This window comes from Cannabis sativa, chromosome 6 (assembly GCF_029168945.1).
Source record: "Cannabis sativa cultivar Pink pepper isolate KNU-18-1 chromosome 6, ASM2916894v1, whole genome shotgun sequence".
NCBI lineage: Eukaryota > Viridiplantae > Streptophyta > Magnoliopsida > Rosales > Cannabaceae > Cannabis > Cannabis sativa.
In genome coordinates, this window is record NC_083606.1 from 7992937 (window position 1) to 8009775 (window position 16839).

The following is a 16839-nucleotide window of genomic DNA, read 5'->3' on the forward strand; positions in this document are numbered from 1 at the left end:
GCTTTCCTCGATCTGGTGCACTCTAGCAGAGCATGGTGAACAATTTCAGGACTAAGCTTACAGATGGGACAAATGGGAGAATCAATAACATGTTTAACAAAAAGGGAAAAAGCTACAGGAATAGCATTAGACACAACTTTCCAGATAAAATGTTTGATTTTTGAAGGTACCTTCGAGTTCCAAATCTTACTCCAACATTTTTTAGAGTTTGTAAAAGATGAAGAAGAAGGGATGTCTTGTTGAGAGAAGCAATTTTGACACTAAAAAGACCAGATTTCTCCCTAGACCAAATATGATCATTTTTCCATGAAGACTAGTAACCGGCACCTGAAGAATATCATGAACTAGAGAATCATTAAAATGGCTTCTAAGTTTAGAAAAATCCCAAGATCCAGAGTCATCAATAAAATAAGAAAGCTTGCATGAATCAGGGAAATTATTATCCTTATAAGAAACAAATTTTTTATTAGGAAGCCAATAATCCTCAATAGTCATAATGTTATCCCCATCCCCAACTTTCCAAATGATACCAGAAGCCATCAAATCTCTCCTCCAAAGGATACTTCTCCAGGCGTAAGAGGGGTTATGACCAGGAACAACCACCACAATAGAGAAATTAGGAAAGTATCTAGCTTTAAGAACCTAACTAAGCAAAGAGTTAGGGTTTTTGAAGATTCTCCAAGCTTCTTTGCTAGCATAGCTTGATTACATTGTATTAAAGATCAAAAACCCAACCCTCCCATAAATTTAGATTGACAAACTGTTTTCCAAGATATCCAGTGAATTTTCTTAGAATTCTCAGAAGAACCCTATCAGAATCTAGCCATCGAAGCTTTAATTCCTTTGCATAACTTGACAGGCAGTCTAAAATAAGCCTTCACATAGGTAGGAATAGCCTGAATGACAACCTTGAGAAGAGTCTCTTTACCAGCCTTAGAAAACCACTTGGCAGACCAATTTGTGAGAACAGAAAGAACTTCATCCCTAAGGAAAGCTAAAGAGTGATACTTAGATCGAGAAAGACACTGAAAAAGATCCAAATACTTGCTAATGAAAAGTCTATCCTCAAGATCAAAAGTACTGAAAAAGAGATCTCTAAGACTTTGAGGGGTGTTAGGATAAAACAAAATAGAGGATTTGGAAAAGTTAATGACCTGTCCAGACGCTTTAGAGTAAATATTAAAAATTTCCCTGAGAGAGGGACAAGAATTCCTATCAGCAGAACAAAAAATGAGACTATCATTAGCAAAGAAAAGAAGAGAGATGGAAGGAGCCCTTCTAGAGATAGCAATCCCCTTAAGAAGGCCCTCATCTTGATGGACACGAAGGAGAGAGGATAATCCCTCAACACAGAGAATAAATAGGTACAAGGATAAAGGATCCCCTATCTAAGACTAACAGAAGGTTTAATAGAACCTCTAACAATGCCATTAATTAAAAAAGAAAAACTAGTAGTAGTCATACATTTCATTATAAGAGAAACAAATTTAATAGGAAAATTAAAATGCATCATAAGACTCTCCAAATAGTACCAATTAACTCCATCAAACGCCTTAGCCATGATCAAAATTGTAAATCTCCAATTCTAATCAAACATCAATAATAAAATATCATCAGATTCTTCTACATCATTGGTATAATCAAATTCTACATGTTTTTAAGTTTGTGGATTTCTCATAAATATAGCCTTTGAACATATCATTTGCAATAATATGGGGAAAAAATAATGGTAAAATATATGGTAAAAAATTAAATAAGCTTAGGGATTTATGGAAATTATAGAATTACTAACAACATGAGTAATCGTAATTTAAAAACAAATATTATACAAGAGTGTAGAACTGGAAAACATCCATAATAAAATATCATCATATTCGTCCATATATATCAATTCCAAAAACTCCCTTCACCAAAGGAATCCATGCATTGAAGTATTTTGCTATGTTTTAACCACAGAAAAGAGAACTGTTGTTTCTCTGGTGAGTTTGTGCTCATGTGACATTATTCCAAACATTTATATATATAGTCAATTACATCTAAACATTTTAACATCTATGGAACCTGAGATGTTATAATAATATTAAATCAGGCCAAACTCAAAGAAATATTCTTCTTCTACTAAAATGCTAACTTGAAAAGATGGTGAGTGGGGCTGAGAACAAGATACAATCTATTTTAACAATGAATTAGGTATAGCTAGTTTTCGTTTGAAAAATAAATAAGGTAACTAGGTATTAAAAAATTCAAAAGAAACCATAATATGCAAAATATAAAAGGTGTGCGCCTAATTAAGATAACCAGGTACCCAATAGAAGGTAAATAAGGCTAATTAAGCACCCTATATATTGGGTAACCATCCAAATAATATATATATATAGGGTAACTAGGTATCCGTGATAGTCAGTAGTTCTGTGATCCGTAAGGACAAATATGGATAAGTTGTGTCATCCCACATTATACGGGAAAGGAAAACTATGATGATTCTGACGCTGTGTAGGAATGAGACTACACAATTGAAGGACTTAAATTGACTACCTATATCAACAAGTACCATTTTGTTTTCTGGTAGCCCATTACTTGAGAACTCAAAACTTATTTGCTACTAAATAAAAGATCCGAATAAATTATTTTATATTATTGGGTTCACATATTACTTTCATTATTATATGTTTAATTTATAAATTCTATTAAATCGCGAACATATAGTTACTCATAATTATAGTGTTGTCAACACAGTAAAAAATAATCATAGTTATATGATTCACTATTTAGTTTTACGATTTATCAGTACACTTAATCATAGTTATATGATTCACTATTTAGTCTTACGATTTATCAGTACACTGAATTTACACTAACATGATAATCAATGATGAATGTCTTTTTAGGACATTAGAAAATTAAGTAAGCCTATATCGAACGTATCAACTATAAATCAGACTGGACCTATATTGAAAATGATAAAGATACCATAAACTTATCATTATATCTTTTCTAAGTCAATGCCACTTAATTGATCTTAGATCAATTAATCTGAATCTTGAGAGATTGCTATTTTGAAATTGATTGTATTGTTCGTTAGACTAATGAGCGAGTGTGACTTGTTTTGTCTTTAGGTCTCGTATTGAAAGACATCATTCTTAGTTGCAATAATGTTCATGTTAATTTCAAAATTAAGTATAATTACGATGTTGTTTAATTATAATTATTTTCATACAAGCTAAGATCTTAAAGTGAAATACATTTTTCAGAATTCTTATATCAATCCAAAAACATACAATGCAATTACTAAACAATATTTTCAGAAAATAGAACCAAACATTTCAAAATAAATGGACTAAAAATGACTCCAATTAAATTAGTAAAACAACATCAGCAGCGACGGACTCAGAAAATTTACATACTAAAGGCGAAAGTTAAGAAAAATATTGAGTTAGATCCGCCATTGAGCATGAGTACAGCTTATTATTCAAGAACTTGGGTAGCCGGTCCATATATTATTCGACATCGCTCATTGAATGAACCAACCAACCTAGAAACCACATCCTTAAAGAACATAGATGCTACCTTCCCATAAAGTGGTGATTGAAACTTAAAATCCACCAAAAAGTAAACGTTACAAGATCCTTGAACTGGCCCAGGATTGAATTCCCATATGTTAATCAAGTGGTGAAAAAGTGTAGTATCTAAAGCTGTTGTCTTTACCCTTTTTGGCTTGATTAATTCTACACGAGACACATAACTTTCAACAAAAAAATTAAACCCTATCTCTAATTCAGCATCAAAAGATTCATCATTCTCATCATTATGAGGATGTTGTTTGAGTATTTGAGAACGTTGACACCATGGGAGAAAATCTTGATACAAATCAACAGCAGCAACAACATTGTATAATTGCTCAGGTGAGTACCCTAAAACGCGCTTCTCCTCGTAAATTTTGGATAGAACACTATCGTTACAACCAAAAAATTTCCTTCTTCCACTACTACAAAAAGTACTATTTGCGTCGGTTGGGAATTGAGAAATTCCTTGAACACTAATAGGGTTAGGATGGTATGAAATTGGGCCACTTTTTTCACCGAATCTAACCAGATGCCTTATGTTGTTTCTTCGAGAAATTAAGGATCCTATGGCCTTTGAACATGATGAAAATGGAGACATTAGAGAGAGTGAGAAAATTTTTGTGGAGAAGAAAGAAATTAGCAAATTTTGATGGAAGGAGATATGTTAGCCGATAGTTTGGAACTAATGGAAAGCTTATTTATAAGTTTTGGAATCTCTTTTCCTATTTATAGTAGAAAACTAATTTTAAATTGAACTTAATTTAATTATTTCAAAATTTGGAAGGTAACTAATTAATTAGTTATCGTTTCGAAATTCCGTAAAATATCGGATTTGTATTTATATTTTACTTTTTACATTGAATTTAGAATTTGTCTTATATTATAATATTGATAGGTATAGATTTTCCAAATAAAAGCGGAATTCAACTTAAATTTAAACTTATTTATTTCTTATTTTAACTTAAAATATTGAGACGTAATCTTTTAATGATATTTTTTAGGGATATTTCTTTTTTTCTTCTAAATAGGTTTCTTTTGATTTTTTTTTATTTTTTTATTTTAAATTAAAGAAAAACTTTGGCCACTTCCATGATGATTTTTTTCTTTATTATTTTTAATAAATTAATTCATTTAAATATTTTATTTTCTTGCATGAATATGATTATAATTAAGGGAAAAAAACAGAAAAATACAAAAAAGGAAAAAAAATTACAAAAATACTTTGGGCCGGCCCATTAAACATTTATACAGTCCACATACAAATATTTACAAAAATACCACATGCACTAAGCCTTCAGCTGTACAGAGCGAACCATGAAGGTGAAAATACCGCGATTGTTTCAAAACAGCAAAACAACCAAAATGAAACCAAAACGATAAAAATACAACTATTAATTCTGGCGAAATCAACTGGAAAAGAAGACATGTAATGATCTAAACAGAAAATGACGAAAAAAAATTAGAAAAACTGTGAAGAAACTGAAATTACACATTTGTTTGTTTTATTCGATCAAAATAACTCCCCCTAATATCAAAATCTATATTCATGAAATGTAGATCTGTAACAAACAGATCTGGAGCTCCCACCAAACCCAAAACAAATGTATGATGTGAAAAATTGTAAAAAAACCTCATGAATAATACATCTACGTTATATACAGTTGCATTTTAATTGATTACTGGTTTCCAATATAAATATATTTTTTTAGAAACACAATAAGAAGAGTAAATTCGAATTAAGGTACAACCAGTTACGTATAAGTCTGTTTATTTTTTTTTTTTTTGGTTGCCTTATAGTTGCATTATCGTTTTATGATAGTTTATATATTATGCAGGAATTTAATTTGACGGGGACTAAGAAATAGTTATACATAGTAAGTTTTGTGCAAATAGTTGCATATTAATTTTATAATGAAATAACATATGCAAGTAGCAAAACTATAATAAAACTACTAAACAACTGTATACAAACTAAAGTACAGGAAAAACTTGAAAAATTTTAAAAAAATCTCATGAATAATACATCTACGTTATATACAGTTGCATTTTGATTGATTACTGGTTTCCAATATAAATATATTTTTTTAGAAAAACAATAAGAAGAGTAAATTCGAATTAAGGTACAACCGGTTACGTATAAGTCTGTTTATTTTTTTATTTTTTGGTTGCCTTATAGTTGCATTATCGTTTTATGATAGTTTATATATTATGCTGGAATTTAATTTGACGGGGACTAAGAAATAGTAGTTATACAAAGTAAATTTTGTGCAAATAGTTACATATTAATTTTATAATGAAATAACATATGCAAGTAGCAAAACTATAATAAAACTACTAAACAACTGTATACAAACTATAGTAAAGCTAAGGAGAGTGAGAAAGAGTACATTACTTAACTACAAGAAAAGAAAAAGAATTTCCCCACCCAAAACCCCAAAAAAGAGACCACTTTGGAAAGAACCAAATCCTGAATAAAAATTTATAAAAAAGGGTTAGGAATCTGGATACTCCACCAACAGCCACGTCTCCTCCTTCTTCGTCTCCGGCGATGACCTCCGCTGTTGGTTCGGCTCCGTCACCGCCAGCAACGCGATCGACCTCGGCACTGGTGATGAAACCCACCCCAACGACACCACCAGCGGGTCTTCCTCCTCCGACGCTAGCACTAATAGCGGGTCTTCCTTCTTCTCCGGCGATGTCTTCAGCGGCGTTTTCTTCTTTGGCCCATCGTCTTCTTCTCCGTTGGAGGTGATCTCCACAACGTATCTCTTAGGCGACGCCACAAAAAATTCGGTTATGGAGGATCCCGACCCACATGCTGCGACAGCGGCGATGGCATTGGATTTCACCGAAAATGGGTCTCACGGTAGAGCAGTCGGAGTCTTCTGGGTTACTTCTGCCATGAATAATTTCCAGACATACTCACAAGATTGTGTGTGCAAGTGGTAAAAGTGTAATAAAATAAACTTAAAGTGTATAAAAGTTGCTTTTATCGTGTTGTAGTATATATGTAATAAAGTTAGCCTTTTGTATTTTTAGTGTAAAAATTTCTATAATTAATACAAGTATATTATTTATATTTATTCTATAAAATTATATATAATTTTTTTATAGCTAATTTGAATTTTTATTCTTATTATGAATTAGTTTTTTTTTTTTTTTTGAAAGAACATAATAATACTATTAAAAGGCACAAAGTCAAAAAAGACTCAAATACAAAGGAGCGACAAAAATTAAACAACTAAATCCATAGGGAAGCTTAGCCACCAAACACGAAATTCATCTAAACCAAGAGCCCTCTTAACTAAAGAATGAGAAACAAAGATTTTAGACCTTTTACAATGAGGTAAGGAAATACTAGTAAAAGAATTCCAAACATGAGCAACATCATCAAGTCAACTTGTTCCTTCAGCTGTCATTGTTCTTATCCCGGAAATTTCTTCAGCGTATGCTTTGGTCCTTTATTCATGAAGCATGCCTCTCATCCAGAGAGTTTTATCTTGAACTGACGTGGAGATATTGTTCCAAAGAGTTCGTTAAGTTTGTTAAGTCGTAACTGACGTAACAACTTAGTTGTTGCAGACACCGATTTTGGGATCCATATCACATATCTATAAATACCACCATACTCATCATTTCTGAAGTGTGATTAAGAAGTGACTTTGAGGTTGAAGATTGAGAACACAAAGAGATAGAACCTCATTCATCTAATACCAAATTCTAACAATAAATATTAGTATTTAGATAAAAAAATATATATATATAATAATAATAGCAACATATGAAACTAAAATAATTATAGTTTGGAATAGAATTCAAAACCATTAACCACACTATAATTTTGATGAACAATCCTAATTATTTATTTTTTTAAAAAAAAAAAAAAACAATAATACGCATGATTGGAGTAAGACTAAAAAAATAAACTATTTTGTATCTTATTACATCTTAATACTAATACCACCCAAGGCCGGCCCAAGCATTGAGCAGCTTGCCCAAGGCCCCATTTTTCTAAAGCCCAATTTTATTTTATTTTTTTTTAAAAAAAGGCCTATTTTTTTTTCTTTTTTTCCTATTATTTATACATAAATAAAAAAAATTTAAGTGAAAATTTATGAAGCAGTTTTTTTTTTTTTTAGAAAAAAAAACCTACTAATAGAATTGTAGTTTTAATGTACATGGTTTTTTTTTTTTTGTTTTTTTTTTCTAAAGGGCCCAATTTTAAAATTTCGCACAAGGCCCCCAAAATGTTTGGGCCGGCCCACCACCTAAAACCACAATCAAGATCACATCTTAATCTGAAAGAAAATAATAATTAAAAAAAACCTCTTAATCGATAATTACTCAACCATAATTGTCCATGTAATAAATTAACATTTGTTAATAAAATATACAGACAAATAAGCATATATAGAAATGTAATAATTTTCCACTATCAAGCAAAACTCCAAAAAAAAACCCACAAAATCAAAACTTCCAACTCCTACTCCTATAAAAACATATGTATATGTTTATTTATATACAAATATATTAGCTCCTGGAGTGTAAAAATTTCCAAGGTCCTGTCCCTGTCCCTATCCTGCAAATAAAGTAATTTAAAAAAAAAAATAATAATAAGTGGCTTCATAATTTTCATATAATACATTATTTTGGTCATTTTTATTTATTTATAGCATTTTTATAAATTTACCTCCAAAACCCAGCAAATGTTCTAAGACTCATATAGATAGTCAAAGCAACCCATATGCCAATAAAACCATTTGTGGAAGAAAGAACAAACAGACATAAGATGCTGAGAATAGCCACCATAACCTGGTATGGTCACACAAAGAAAATAAAAAGATATTTCTTTACAAAAAAAATTATGCTATACAATTGTTAGTGATTTGGATAGTAAGACTTGCCATGGAGTAAGCTGAATATGCAAAATCAGATGCTCCAAAGTTGACACCATCAAAAACAAAAGCCAATGCATTGATGGGTTGAGTAGCTGCAACAAACTGATTTTCAAATGAAAGAGATTGTATTAGTTTCATTGTTACCATTTTGAGAGTGAAAAGGATTAGTAGTATTTACGAGCATTATTATTGGGCACCAGTAGGGCTCAGCACCTTTTATAGGTAGTGTCCCACGATTAGCTAGCGATATTCTCTTAAAGTTATTTTCTTAAGTTATATGGGACCCAATACGTAATTACACCAATAGCAATATGATATTGAAAAGATGAAAATACTAGGCTCAAGTAGTGCCTTTAAGCAATTCTCTTATATTCTTTGATTGAGAGATATGAGACTCTTTTAGCTAGGGGGACTAGGAGGATCAAGCTATCTCTTTTTAATGTTGTGGAGAAAATTTCTTCCATGAAAATTATTATTGTGTTTATATAATTTTAACTTTAATAATTATTAGTGAGAATAGTAAATCCATATATTCATTTTTGTCTTCTTTCTTTTATTTTCTCTCCACTTTTGGATGTATAGATTTTGGTGGCCCCATCCTTATTTTGTCTCATCATTTTTCTCTTCCATCAATTTTCTTCTTATACCAAACACACTCATATTTACCTTCTCCCTATGAACATTGTTCTACATAGAATAAATAGTAAAATATTGAGTCATATATAAGAACATATATTAATCCTATCCGATCAGCACTTATACAGATAGTGATCGTGTCCACTCTGATACGATTCAAGAATGGTGAGCAAAAAATAACCACCATCTTAAAGAACAATATTGTGGACATTGTCTTACGTGGAATAAATAATAAAGTATTGTGTCATATATAAAAAAACATGGATTTTAAGATAAAATCTCATAATTCTCAACACTCCACTTTTCTCTCTTAAGTTTTCTTTCCTTCCATTTTTCCACCTTACCGAACATAGAGTTAAATATTGTAGGATTAAGCGGGAACCCAATTTGAAAGAAAAAGAGAAAAGAAGTACCGGAATGCCTATGCCGATGAGATGGAGAACATTGACATCGGTTGTGAATAACTTGGCTCCATATGGCATTCCCACTCCAAGGAATATTGCAAGAACCAACCCCAGAGCCAATCCCAACTGCAAAATTCAATGGATTGTTAAGATGATATGATATCATTAAGTATGAGATGTTTTGTAGTGTAATAAAATGTCATGTTTTGGTAACCTGCAATACTCTGGATGCAGTGGCAGTTGCCTTGTCATAGTCTTGGTTTGCAAATGAACTTGCAAGTATTGCCTGAAAGAAATGTGAAGCAAAACAGAAAGCTTAGCATAGATAAAAAATATGTCAATTCAGAGAGAATGAAATTGATGTTTGAGCTTTGAGATGATAAATTTTTTCGAACCTGCCCAGCTACTGCTAGCCCATCTGCAAGAAGAGATGTTGCCAGCCAAACTTGAAGGCAGATTTGAAAAGCAGCCATGGATGTTGGACCCTGGCGCGCAGCCAATGATGCAGCCAGAGTTACACAGAATGTCACAGCCACCACCCTCATTAATAGCAGAAAACCTTCAGAGTAAAGGGTTTATGAGGTTTTGATTTTCTAAGGAAATTATGTACTGAAATTTTGTTGATGGCTGTTTGGTTCTTACCATTTCTGAGAAATTTACCAAATTGAAGGTGTTTAATACTTGGAGGTAACAAATCAACTTTACTCATCAATCTCGACAATAGTATGATTGAAATCAAGTACCTAAAAAGCACTACATTAGGCCAATGTGAGCAGACAAGTTTCCCAAAAGCACTATATTTTTTGGAACATGACCAAGAAAAACTTACTGAGAAATGACATGGGCAATGGCTGCACCGCCAACACCAAGGCGAAAAACAAAGATAAAAATCGGATCCAAGATTATATTTGTCGCATCTCCAACAACTGAATTTGAATCCAAAAAATGTCTTATTACTAACATTGAAAAAAATCAAAATCATGAGTTTAAAGTACTAAAGTCCATCAAAATATACCAATTGCATATAAGGGTGTTTTCGTGTCCTTAAATCCACGAAATACACCTTGCATTGCTAGAGAAAGAAGAACTGCAGGAGCACCAAGGGACCTCAGTGTCAAGTACTTCAATGCAGGCTTTAGCATAGGTGAATCCTTCAAAAAAAAAGACAAACACACTTAGTTTTGTATCAGTAGAATAATAATCAGAAGTAACTTATGTCACATGAAAAAGGCAAGAAGAAGAACATAACATACAGAACCAACTCCCATGAAGTTGAGTAATGGTTTAGCTGCAGATATAAGGAATATGGCTTGAATGAGGCCTAGGATGCCACCAATAACCATAGCTGATGAAGCTGATGGAATATGCCTTTTTCCATTGTCAACTGCCTCTATATCAAAGCTTCCATGATCTGATTTTAAGTTGGATTCATTGTAAAAATGTAAGTGTCTTTTTCTCCCCATATAGTTTGTTTTAACTGATTTGTTTATTGTTCAGTCTGTTTCTTAGTTTTCTTGTTCTATTTCCAGGTGAAGATATTTGGTAAAATAAGGAAGTATTAAAGAGAGAAAACATACTATTTTGTGTTATGAGTTGTTCTTGTTCAAGATTCTCAGTCTCCTCCTGTGGTTGAGTTTGAGGTTTCCCTCTTCCAATGGTATCTTCTTCAGCAACAAAAGAGGTTGTGACACTAACAAGAGGGAATATCGCAATTCGGGATACTTGATTGAACAAAGCAATAGAAACTCCTACAGCAGCTAGCTCCACTGACCCTATATTGATCCAAGAAATGGTAACAAACTAAGGTACATACAGAAACATTAAAATCTTGTAACATAAGAGGTTTTAAGGACAAACCAATTTGGCCTATGAATGCTGTGTCCACTAAAGAAGCAATTGGATCAGCTGTCAAAGCCAGAGCTGCTGGTAATGCAATTGAAGCTATTTCCTCAGCAAGTTTATCTAATTTAAACACTAATCTGCTCATATCAAAAGAGATTTTTATCATACAATCACTTCAATATCATTAAAAAAACAGAAAAAGAACATTTTAATTCAAAATAGTTAGCAGTACCTGGCATCCTTAAAGAAAATGGTTATGGGAAGTCTCATGCTATTATCACATGGATATGAATCCTCTTTTTCAGCCAACATTTTCAGCAAACTCTTCCCTTTACAGCTTCTGAAAATGGATCAGTAGTATATATATATATAAATATAATAAGTACTATTTTAATGCCTAAAGAAAAGAATGAATTTTCACTAGAAAACTCACCACCCCACCAAACTAATGGCATTGAAATTAGACCATCAAACACATACAACTATATATATAGGGCTGTTTTGTGGCCAATCAATTGTTGTCACATCACATGTATTAAAAACTAACTTTGACACTTGTTGGTCTGGATTATAGCTCCTTTTTAATTTTATTTATTTTTGTACTGTTTTTAGTATAAAAGAAGAAAGAGAAAGAGAAGGAAGGTCTATGGAAATTGCTTCTTTCTTTTCTTCTTCATTCTATAAATGCCAGTAGGTTTATAATTTCACACAATTTTTTGTTTCTTTGTACCCAACCACAAAAACAAGCAAATTGATAGTTTACCCAAAATTTACAAATTTCTCTATTTGATTATTTTAAAAGCTTTATTTTTTTTTGCAGAATTTTATTAATATTTATTTACTCAACCCAAATCTTATGTTCTGGAGGAGGCACCTAAAAAAAAGAATAAAAGAATTTCTTAAGGAGAGAGGAAGAAGAATCCCAACTTCCCAAGTTTGAGGTCAGCAATGAAAATGAATATATGCGTAGGGCCCACTGATAGAAATAATAGTCTTGAGAGAATTTATGTGGCAATAGTTTGAAATGACAAGTGGAATATTTCTCCTGCATTTGGCCTCGGGTATCTGAGAAAGAGACTGTTAATTACTACTTTTCTATTATAATTTTTTAGTTTTTTTTATGCTCGAAATTATACGTCAAAATATTTTTTTTTTAATTTTTTAATAATAGTATTCGGTATAGTTACAGTATCAACGCTGTAAAGTTTAAAAAATTTCGAATAGTTTACAATGTCAAAAATAAAATTTTTCATATTTCAGTTTACCATCGTGTTAAAAAAAAATTCAAACATACTTTCGACACTGTAACTATTCGAAAAATTTACAGGGACGACGTTGTAATCATAACAAACACTGCCATGAAAAAAAATAAAAAAATATTCTGACATGTGTTTTCAGGCACGAAAGTTGACTAAGAAGTTGTAATAAGAAGTTGATTGAAGCACTTGTCATATAAGAAAAGGATATCAGTGGTGCTCATCAGTTTTTATAGATGACATTCTACGATTGGTTAGTAATATTCCTTAAAAGCTATTTTTTTTTTAAGTTTTATGATACTCGACACTTAATTGCATCAATAGTGGTATGACACCGAAAAGAGTGCTAGACACCAATAATATCTTTTTAACAATTTTCATAAAAGAAATGCTAAAAAGTATTCTTTGTAGTTAGCACTCTTTTAAAGTATAATTTTAATATAATTTAATGTTAAGTCCCACTTATTTTCTTTTAATCAAAAGGGTAAATAGTAGCATAATTACCTAAAGTTTTAAGTTTGTGAGTGACATAATCTCAATGTTTATTTTTAGCGGTATAAGTATCTAATGTTTGTAAAATTGTAATTTTTCTCTAATTTCATCCAGATAAGCTCTATTATTTGCTTAAACAAGCTACATATTAGGTCCAGATTCTTGACCATTAGGTTTAGACAGAAACATGTAGTATCACTTACTTCCAAATGTTCTTTTAATAAATTTAAAACGGAATCTGTACTGACAAAACTGGAGGAAAATTACAGTTTTACAAATATTGAGTACTTATACCACTAAAAATAACACTACTACAAAAGTGGCTTTTCCCAACGGTTTGTAAGGGAGTCAATTTTGAAAACCGTTGGAAAAGGTAAGGAGAGATTTTTCCCAACAGTTTAAAACCGAAGCAAAAAAATCGTTGGGAAAAACAAATGCCACAGTGAAGAACCGTGGGCAATACTAAAGGAAATTTTAAAAAAAAAATAGTAAATGCCAATAGTTTATAACTGTTGGGAATACTAAGTACAACCGTTGGCTATATTTAGTATTCCCAACAATTATAAACTGTTGGGAAATATTCTAGTTTACCAAAAAAAAAAAGTTTCAGATTTAAAAAGAAAAAGAATTTTTTTTACTTAATAAAAAAATTTGTGTTTAATAAAAGAAAATACTTTAAAAAGGTTTTAAATTAAAAAAAATAAAAAAATTTGTACTTTTTTCTTTTCCTAAAAAAATTTGTATTTAATAAAATAAAATACCAAAAAAAACTTCAAATTTAAAAAATAAAAAAGAATTTTTTTTAATAAATTTATAATTTGAGAATTTATAAAATTGGAAAATTTAGAATTTATATATTTTTCAATAAAAGGATAATTTTAGAAATTAGTTGTATTTAAAAATTTATTGTGAAAGTTATTTAAAAATATTATTGTGAAAGAGGACTAAAATATTATTGGATAATTATTTTTAATTAACATGTAATTAGAGACTTAATTTGGAATCTTTAATTAATAATTGTGATGGTCTTTAATTTAGGATCCTTAATATTATATCAGATTTAATATTTTTTTTTAAAAAAATTATATCAGATTTTTATTTATTAAAATAAAATAATTTTGTGGGTAAAATTTGAAAAATATAAATAGAAAATGATTAGAAAAAAACCTAATTATGAAAACCCTATTCGTTTCTCTTTCTGCCGTTCCGCTTCTCTCTCTCGCGCTCGTTCTCTCTCGCTCTGGTTCACTCTCGTTCTCTCTCTCTCTCTCTCTCTCTCTCTCTCTCTCTCTCTCTCTCTCTCTCTCTTGCGTGATGTCGTATTTCGTCTACATTAACGGTCACCTCCATGGAGCTTGCTGGCTGGTGCAGTTGACGAGGAGGAGGATGATAATGACATAAACAACAACAATGGAGATTGTGGAGGTTAATCGTCTGCTCCGGCTCCGACTCTGGCTTCGGCTCCCACCAGCGACAGTGAGTTCTCTCAGTTTTATTTTAACAGATTTGAATTATGAATTTTGATTATATATGTCAAATGACGAATTAGGGTTAAGGAAAAATGGGTCTTGAAAAATATGATGGTGCATTGTTGATTTCTCTCTAATTGAATATTAGGGTTTTTTTTAATCAAATTGGGTACTGTATGTAATAAAGATTTGATTTTTTTTTTTGGTGAATTTTCAGGGGCAACGATTGCATGCCTGTCGATGTTTGTGGCTTTGGTATTGACATACCTAATTCACTGAAGAGAGATTATTTGAATTTGGGTTGGATTATATGTTCTGTGATTTATTCATGAAATTGGGGCAAAATTTATGGATTTACATACCAATTAGTGTTCTGATTTAGACAATTTTTTGATTGTGTTGTTGAGGATTCTATTCTGTTTGGTCACTGTAAAAAATATTGTTGTAATATTTATATTTAATATTATTTTTTGTATTTTTTTCTGAATTGTATATAATGTATATTGTTAAATATGAATATATATTATTCTAAAAAAATTGAATATATATTGATTTTATTTATTTTAATTAATATTTTATTTATGAAAAATATATTATTATATATATTTAATATTTAAAAAATAATTTCATTTATATTTAATTTAATTTATATAATACTTTTGCCAACAGTTATAAACAGTCATTTAAAAAGATTTTTCCCTTGTAAACTGTCATTTAATATAACTTTTTCCAACAGTTATAAACCGTCTTTTAAAGCTCCGCATTTTTATGACACCCACATAGCCAACGGTTTTAGGAACCGTTGGGAAATAGTATAAAAGACAGTTATAAACTGTTGGGAAAACTCACTTTTGTAGTAGTGTAAATATTAAATTTATGCCGCTTACAAACTTAAACTTTAAGTACTTATGCCGTTATTTACCCTAATAAAAATAATAAAAAACCTTTTCTACGCTACCACTTCATAATAATATTTCGCACCTTAATACTCCATAGCAATGGCCGGAGTATAAATCAGGCCTACTATAGAATCATCCCAAATATATATACAAGTGGAGAAAGAAAGTCTCTTAGATGGTTTTCACTCACTGTCAGTGTCAAGTTTAGAAGTTTGAATAGTGATTAGTGCTTGAATTTTCCTTGGATTATACACATAAATACATGTAATGATTTCACAATTTTGAAAATTAAGAGTCTTGGGGCAGAAATTAAGGTACCTTATAGCAGAGTCGTTTGGTGTTGAACCTTAAACCCTTTGACATTTCAAACTTGGAAAGCTCAACAGACACCAACCATAATGAAATCTGAATAAAGAACATTAATATATCATCAAAGACTACTTTTTTTTCTATTAAAGCAACAATTAGTATTTTCAACCTTATTGACATTTTAGCTCTGAAAACTTAATTACCCATTACTCTAAGCAGCCTTATCATCAAAACCAAGTTCAGAAAAATGAGTTTTCAAAGAGCTTTAGTAAAGTAATGTTAATTAGTCTTTTTGAGGTGAGAAATTATGAGAGTGAAAAAACAAGCTTCTGTCTTTGTCTTCATGGCAGGTAGAGGGAAAGTAGGGTAATATTATGGGCAAGAATCAGTCCACGTGTCAAAGATTTACATGTTACAAGACATTAAAAGTTGCTTTTTGCTAATCGAATCAGACAATTTGTCGTTACCACATGTGAATGTGGCTTTCCGTGAAGGAAAGAAGAATCTTGAGAAAAAACCATTTTTTAGACCAAAAATAGTGAAGGCTATTATACATACTACTACTATTATAATAGAATAAGTTGTGACATACATATTTAAGTTAATTTTTAGTTATAAATAAATATTTAATTTTAATTTTTAGTGGTAATAATATTTGAATTATATTTTTAAAACTCTGTAGCTACTGGCAGTTAAATGTCAAGTCATTATCACGTGTCATTTTCTTATTGATATATTTAAATTAATTTTTTTAAAAAATATATAAATTCATGATGTGGACTAATCAGGGATTGTCACGTGGTAATTTACTTAATATTTAATAACCAGGTACTTACAGAGTTCCAGAAATATAACTTAAGTATTATTGCTGTCAAAAATTAAATTTAAGTATTTATTTACAACTAAGAGTTAAACTTGAGTATTTATACCGTAATTTACTTTAATTGAATATTGTTGTAAAACACTAGCATTAGTGGGCCTATTCACATGCCCAATTAAGCCAGTGGATCAGTCCACGACGAAGTCCAATCATGACTCTGGGTCTAATTGCAAGCCAACTCTAATCTCTAT

The 16839-nt window shown here is 30.8% G+C and overlaps 2 protein-coding genes and 1 long non-coding RNA gene across 6 annotated transcripts; 1 reads left to right on the forward strand and 2 right to left on the reverse strand.

Moving 5' to 3' along the window:
* Positions 1 to 3358: 3358 nt before the first annotated feature.
* LOC115724969 (uncharacterized) lies at positions 3359 to 4509 on the reverse strand. The gene has a single exon (XM_030654356.2). The coding sequence runs from the start codon at positions 4159 to 4161 to the stop codon at positions 3466 to 3468; it is 696 nt and encodes a 231-aa protein (XP_030510216.1). The 5' UTR covers positions 4162 to 4509; the 3' UTR covers positions 3359 to 3465.
* Positions 4510 to 7903: 3394 nt separating this feature from the next.
* Positions 7904 to 16004, reverse strand: LOC115695936 (protein DETOXIFICATION 42). Of its 4 annotated transcripts, XM_061116996.1 has the most exons (16): positions 15972 to 16004; positions 15778 to 15864; positions 15542 to 15648; positions 11576 to 11683; positions 11359 to 11480; positions 11079 to 11273; positions 10755 to 10912; positions 10517 to 10652; positions 10331 to 10427; positions 10144 to 10244; positions 9897 to 10060; positions 9716 to 9787; positions 9511 to 9627; positions 8468 to 8563; positions 8254 to 8375; positions 7904 to 8142 (listed from the first exon to the last, which is right to left on the reverse strand). In XM_061116996.1, the coding sequence occupies exons 4-16, from the start codon at positions 11653 to 11655 to the stop codon at positions 8094 to 8096; spliced, it is 1509 nt and encodes a 502-aa protein (XP_060972979.1). In that variant the 5' UTR covers positions 11656 to 11683; positions 15542 to 15648; positions 15778 to 15864; positions 15972 to 16004; the 3' UTR covers positions 7904 to 8093. The 4 variants fall into 4 exon arrangements, with proteins under 4 accessions (XP_060972979.1, XP_030478893.1, XP_030478895.1 ...); XM_030623033.2 differs by lacking the exon at positions 15542 to 15648 and having other exon boundaries at positions 15972 to 15996; XM_030623035.2 differs by lacking the exons at positions 15542 to 15648; positions 15778 to 15864; positions 15972 to 16004 and adding an exon at positions 11777 to 12149.
* LOC133039058 (uncharacterized) lies at positions 14279 to 15047 on the forward strand. The gene is made up of 2 exons (XR_009688590.1): positions 14279 to 14567; positions 14778 to 15047. It is a non-coding gene; the product is annotated as an uncharacterized LOC133039058 (long non-coding RNA).
* Positions 16005 to 16839: the final 835 nt, after the last annotated feature.

Coding starts and splice junctions, on each gene's coding strand:
- LOC115724969 (XM_030654356.2), bottom strand. CDS start 4,161: ATGTCTCCATTTTCATCATGTTCAAAGGCCATAGGATCCTTAATTTCT.
- LOC115695936 (XM_061116996.1), bottom strand. CDS start 11,655: ATGTTGGCTGAAAAAGAGGATTCATATCCATGTGATAATAGCATGAGA. Junction 11,481..11,575: donor ATTTTCTTTAAGGATGCCAG/GTACTGCTAACT, acceptor TGATATGAGCAG/ATTAGTGTTTAAATTAGATA. Junction 8,564..9,510: donor TCATCGGCATAGGCATTCCG/GTACTTCTTTTC, acceptor TTTGAAAATCAG/TTTGTTGCAGCTACTCAACC.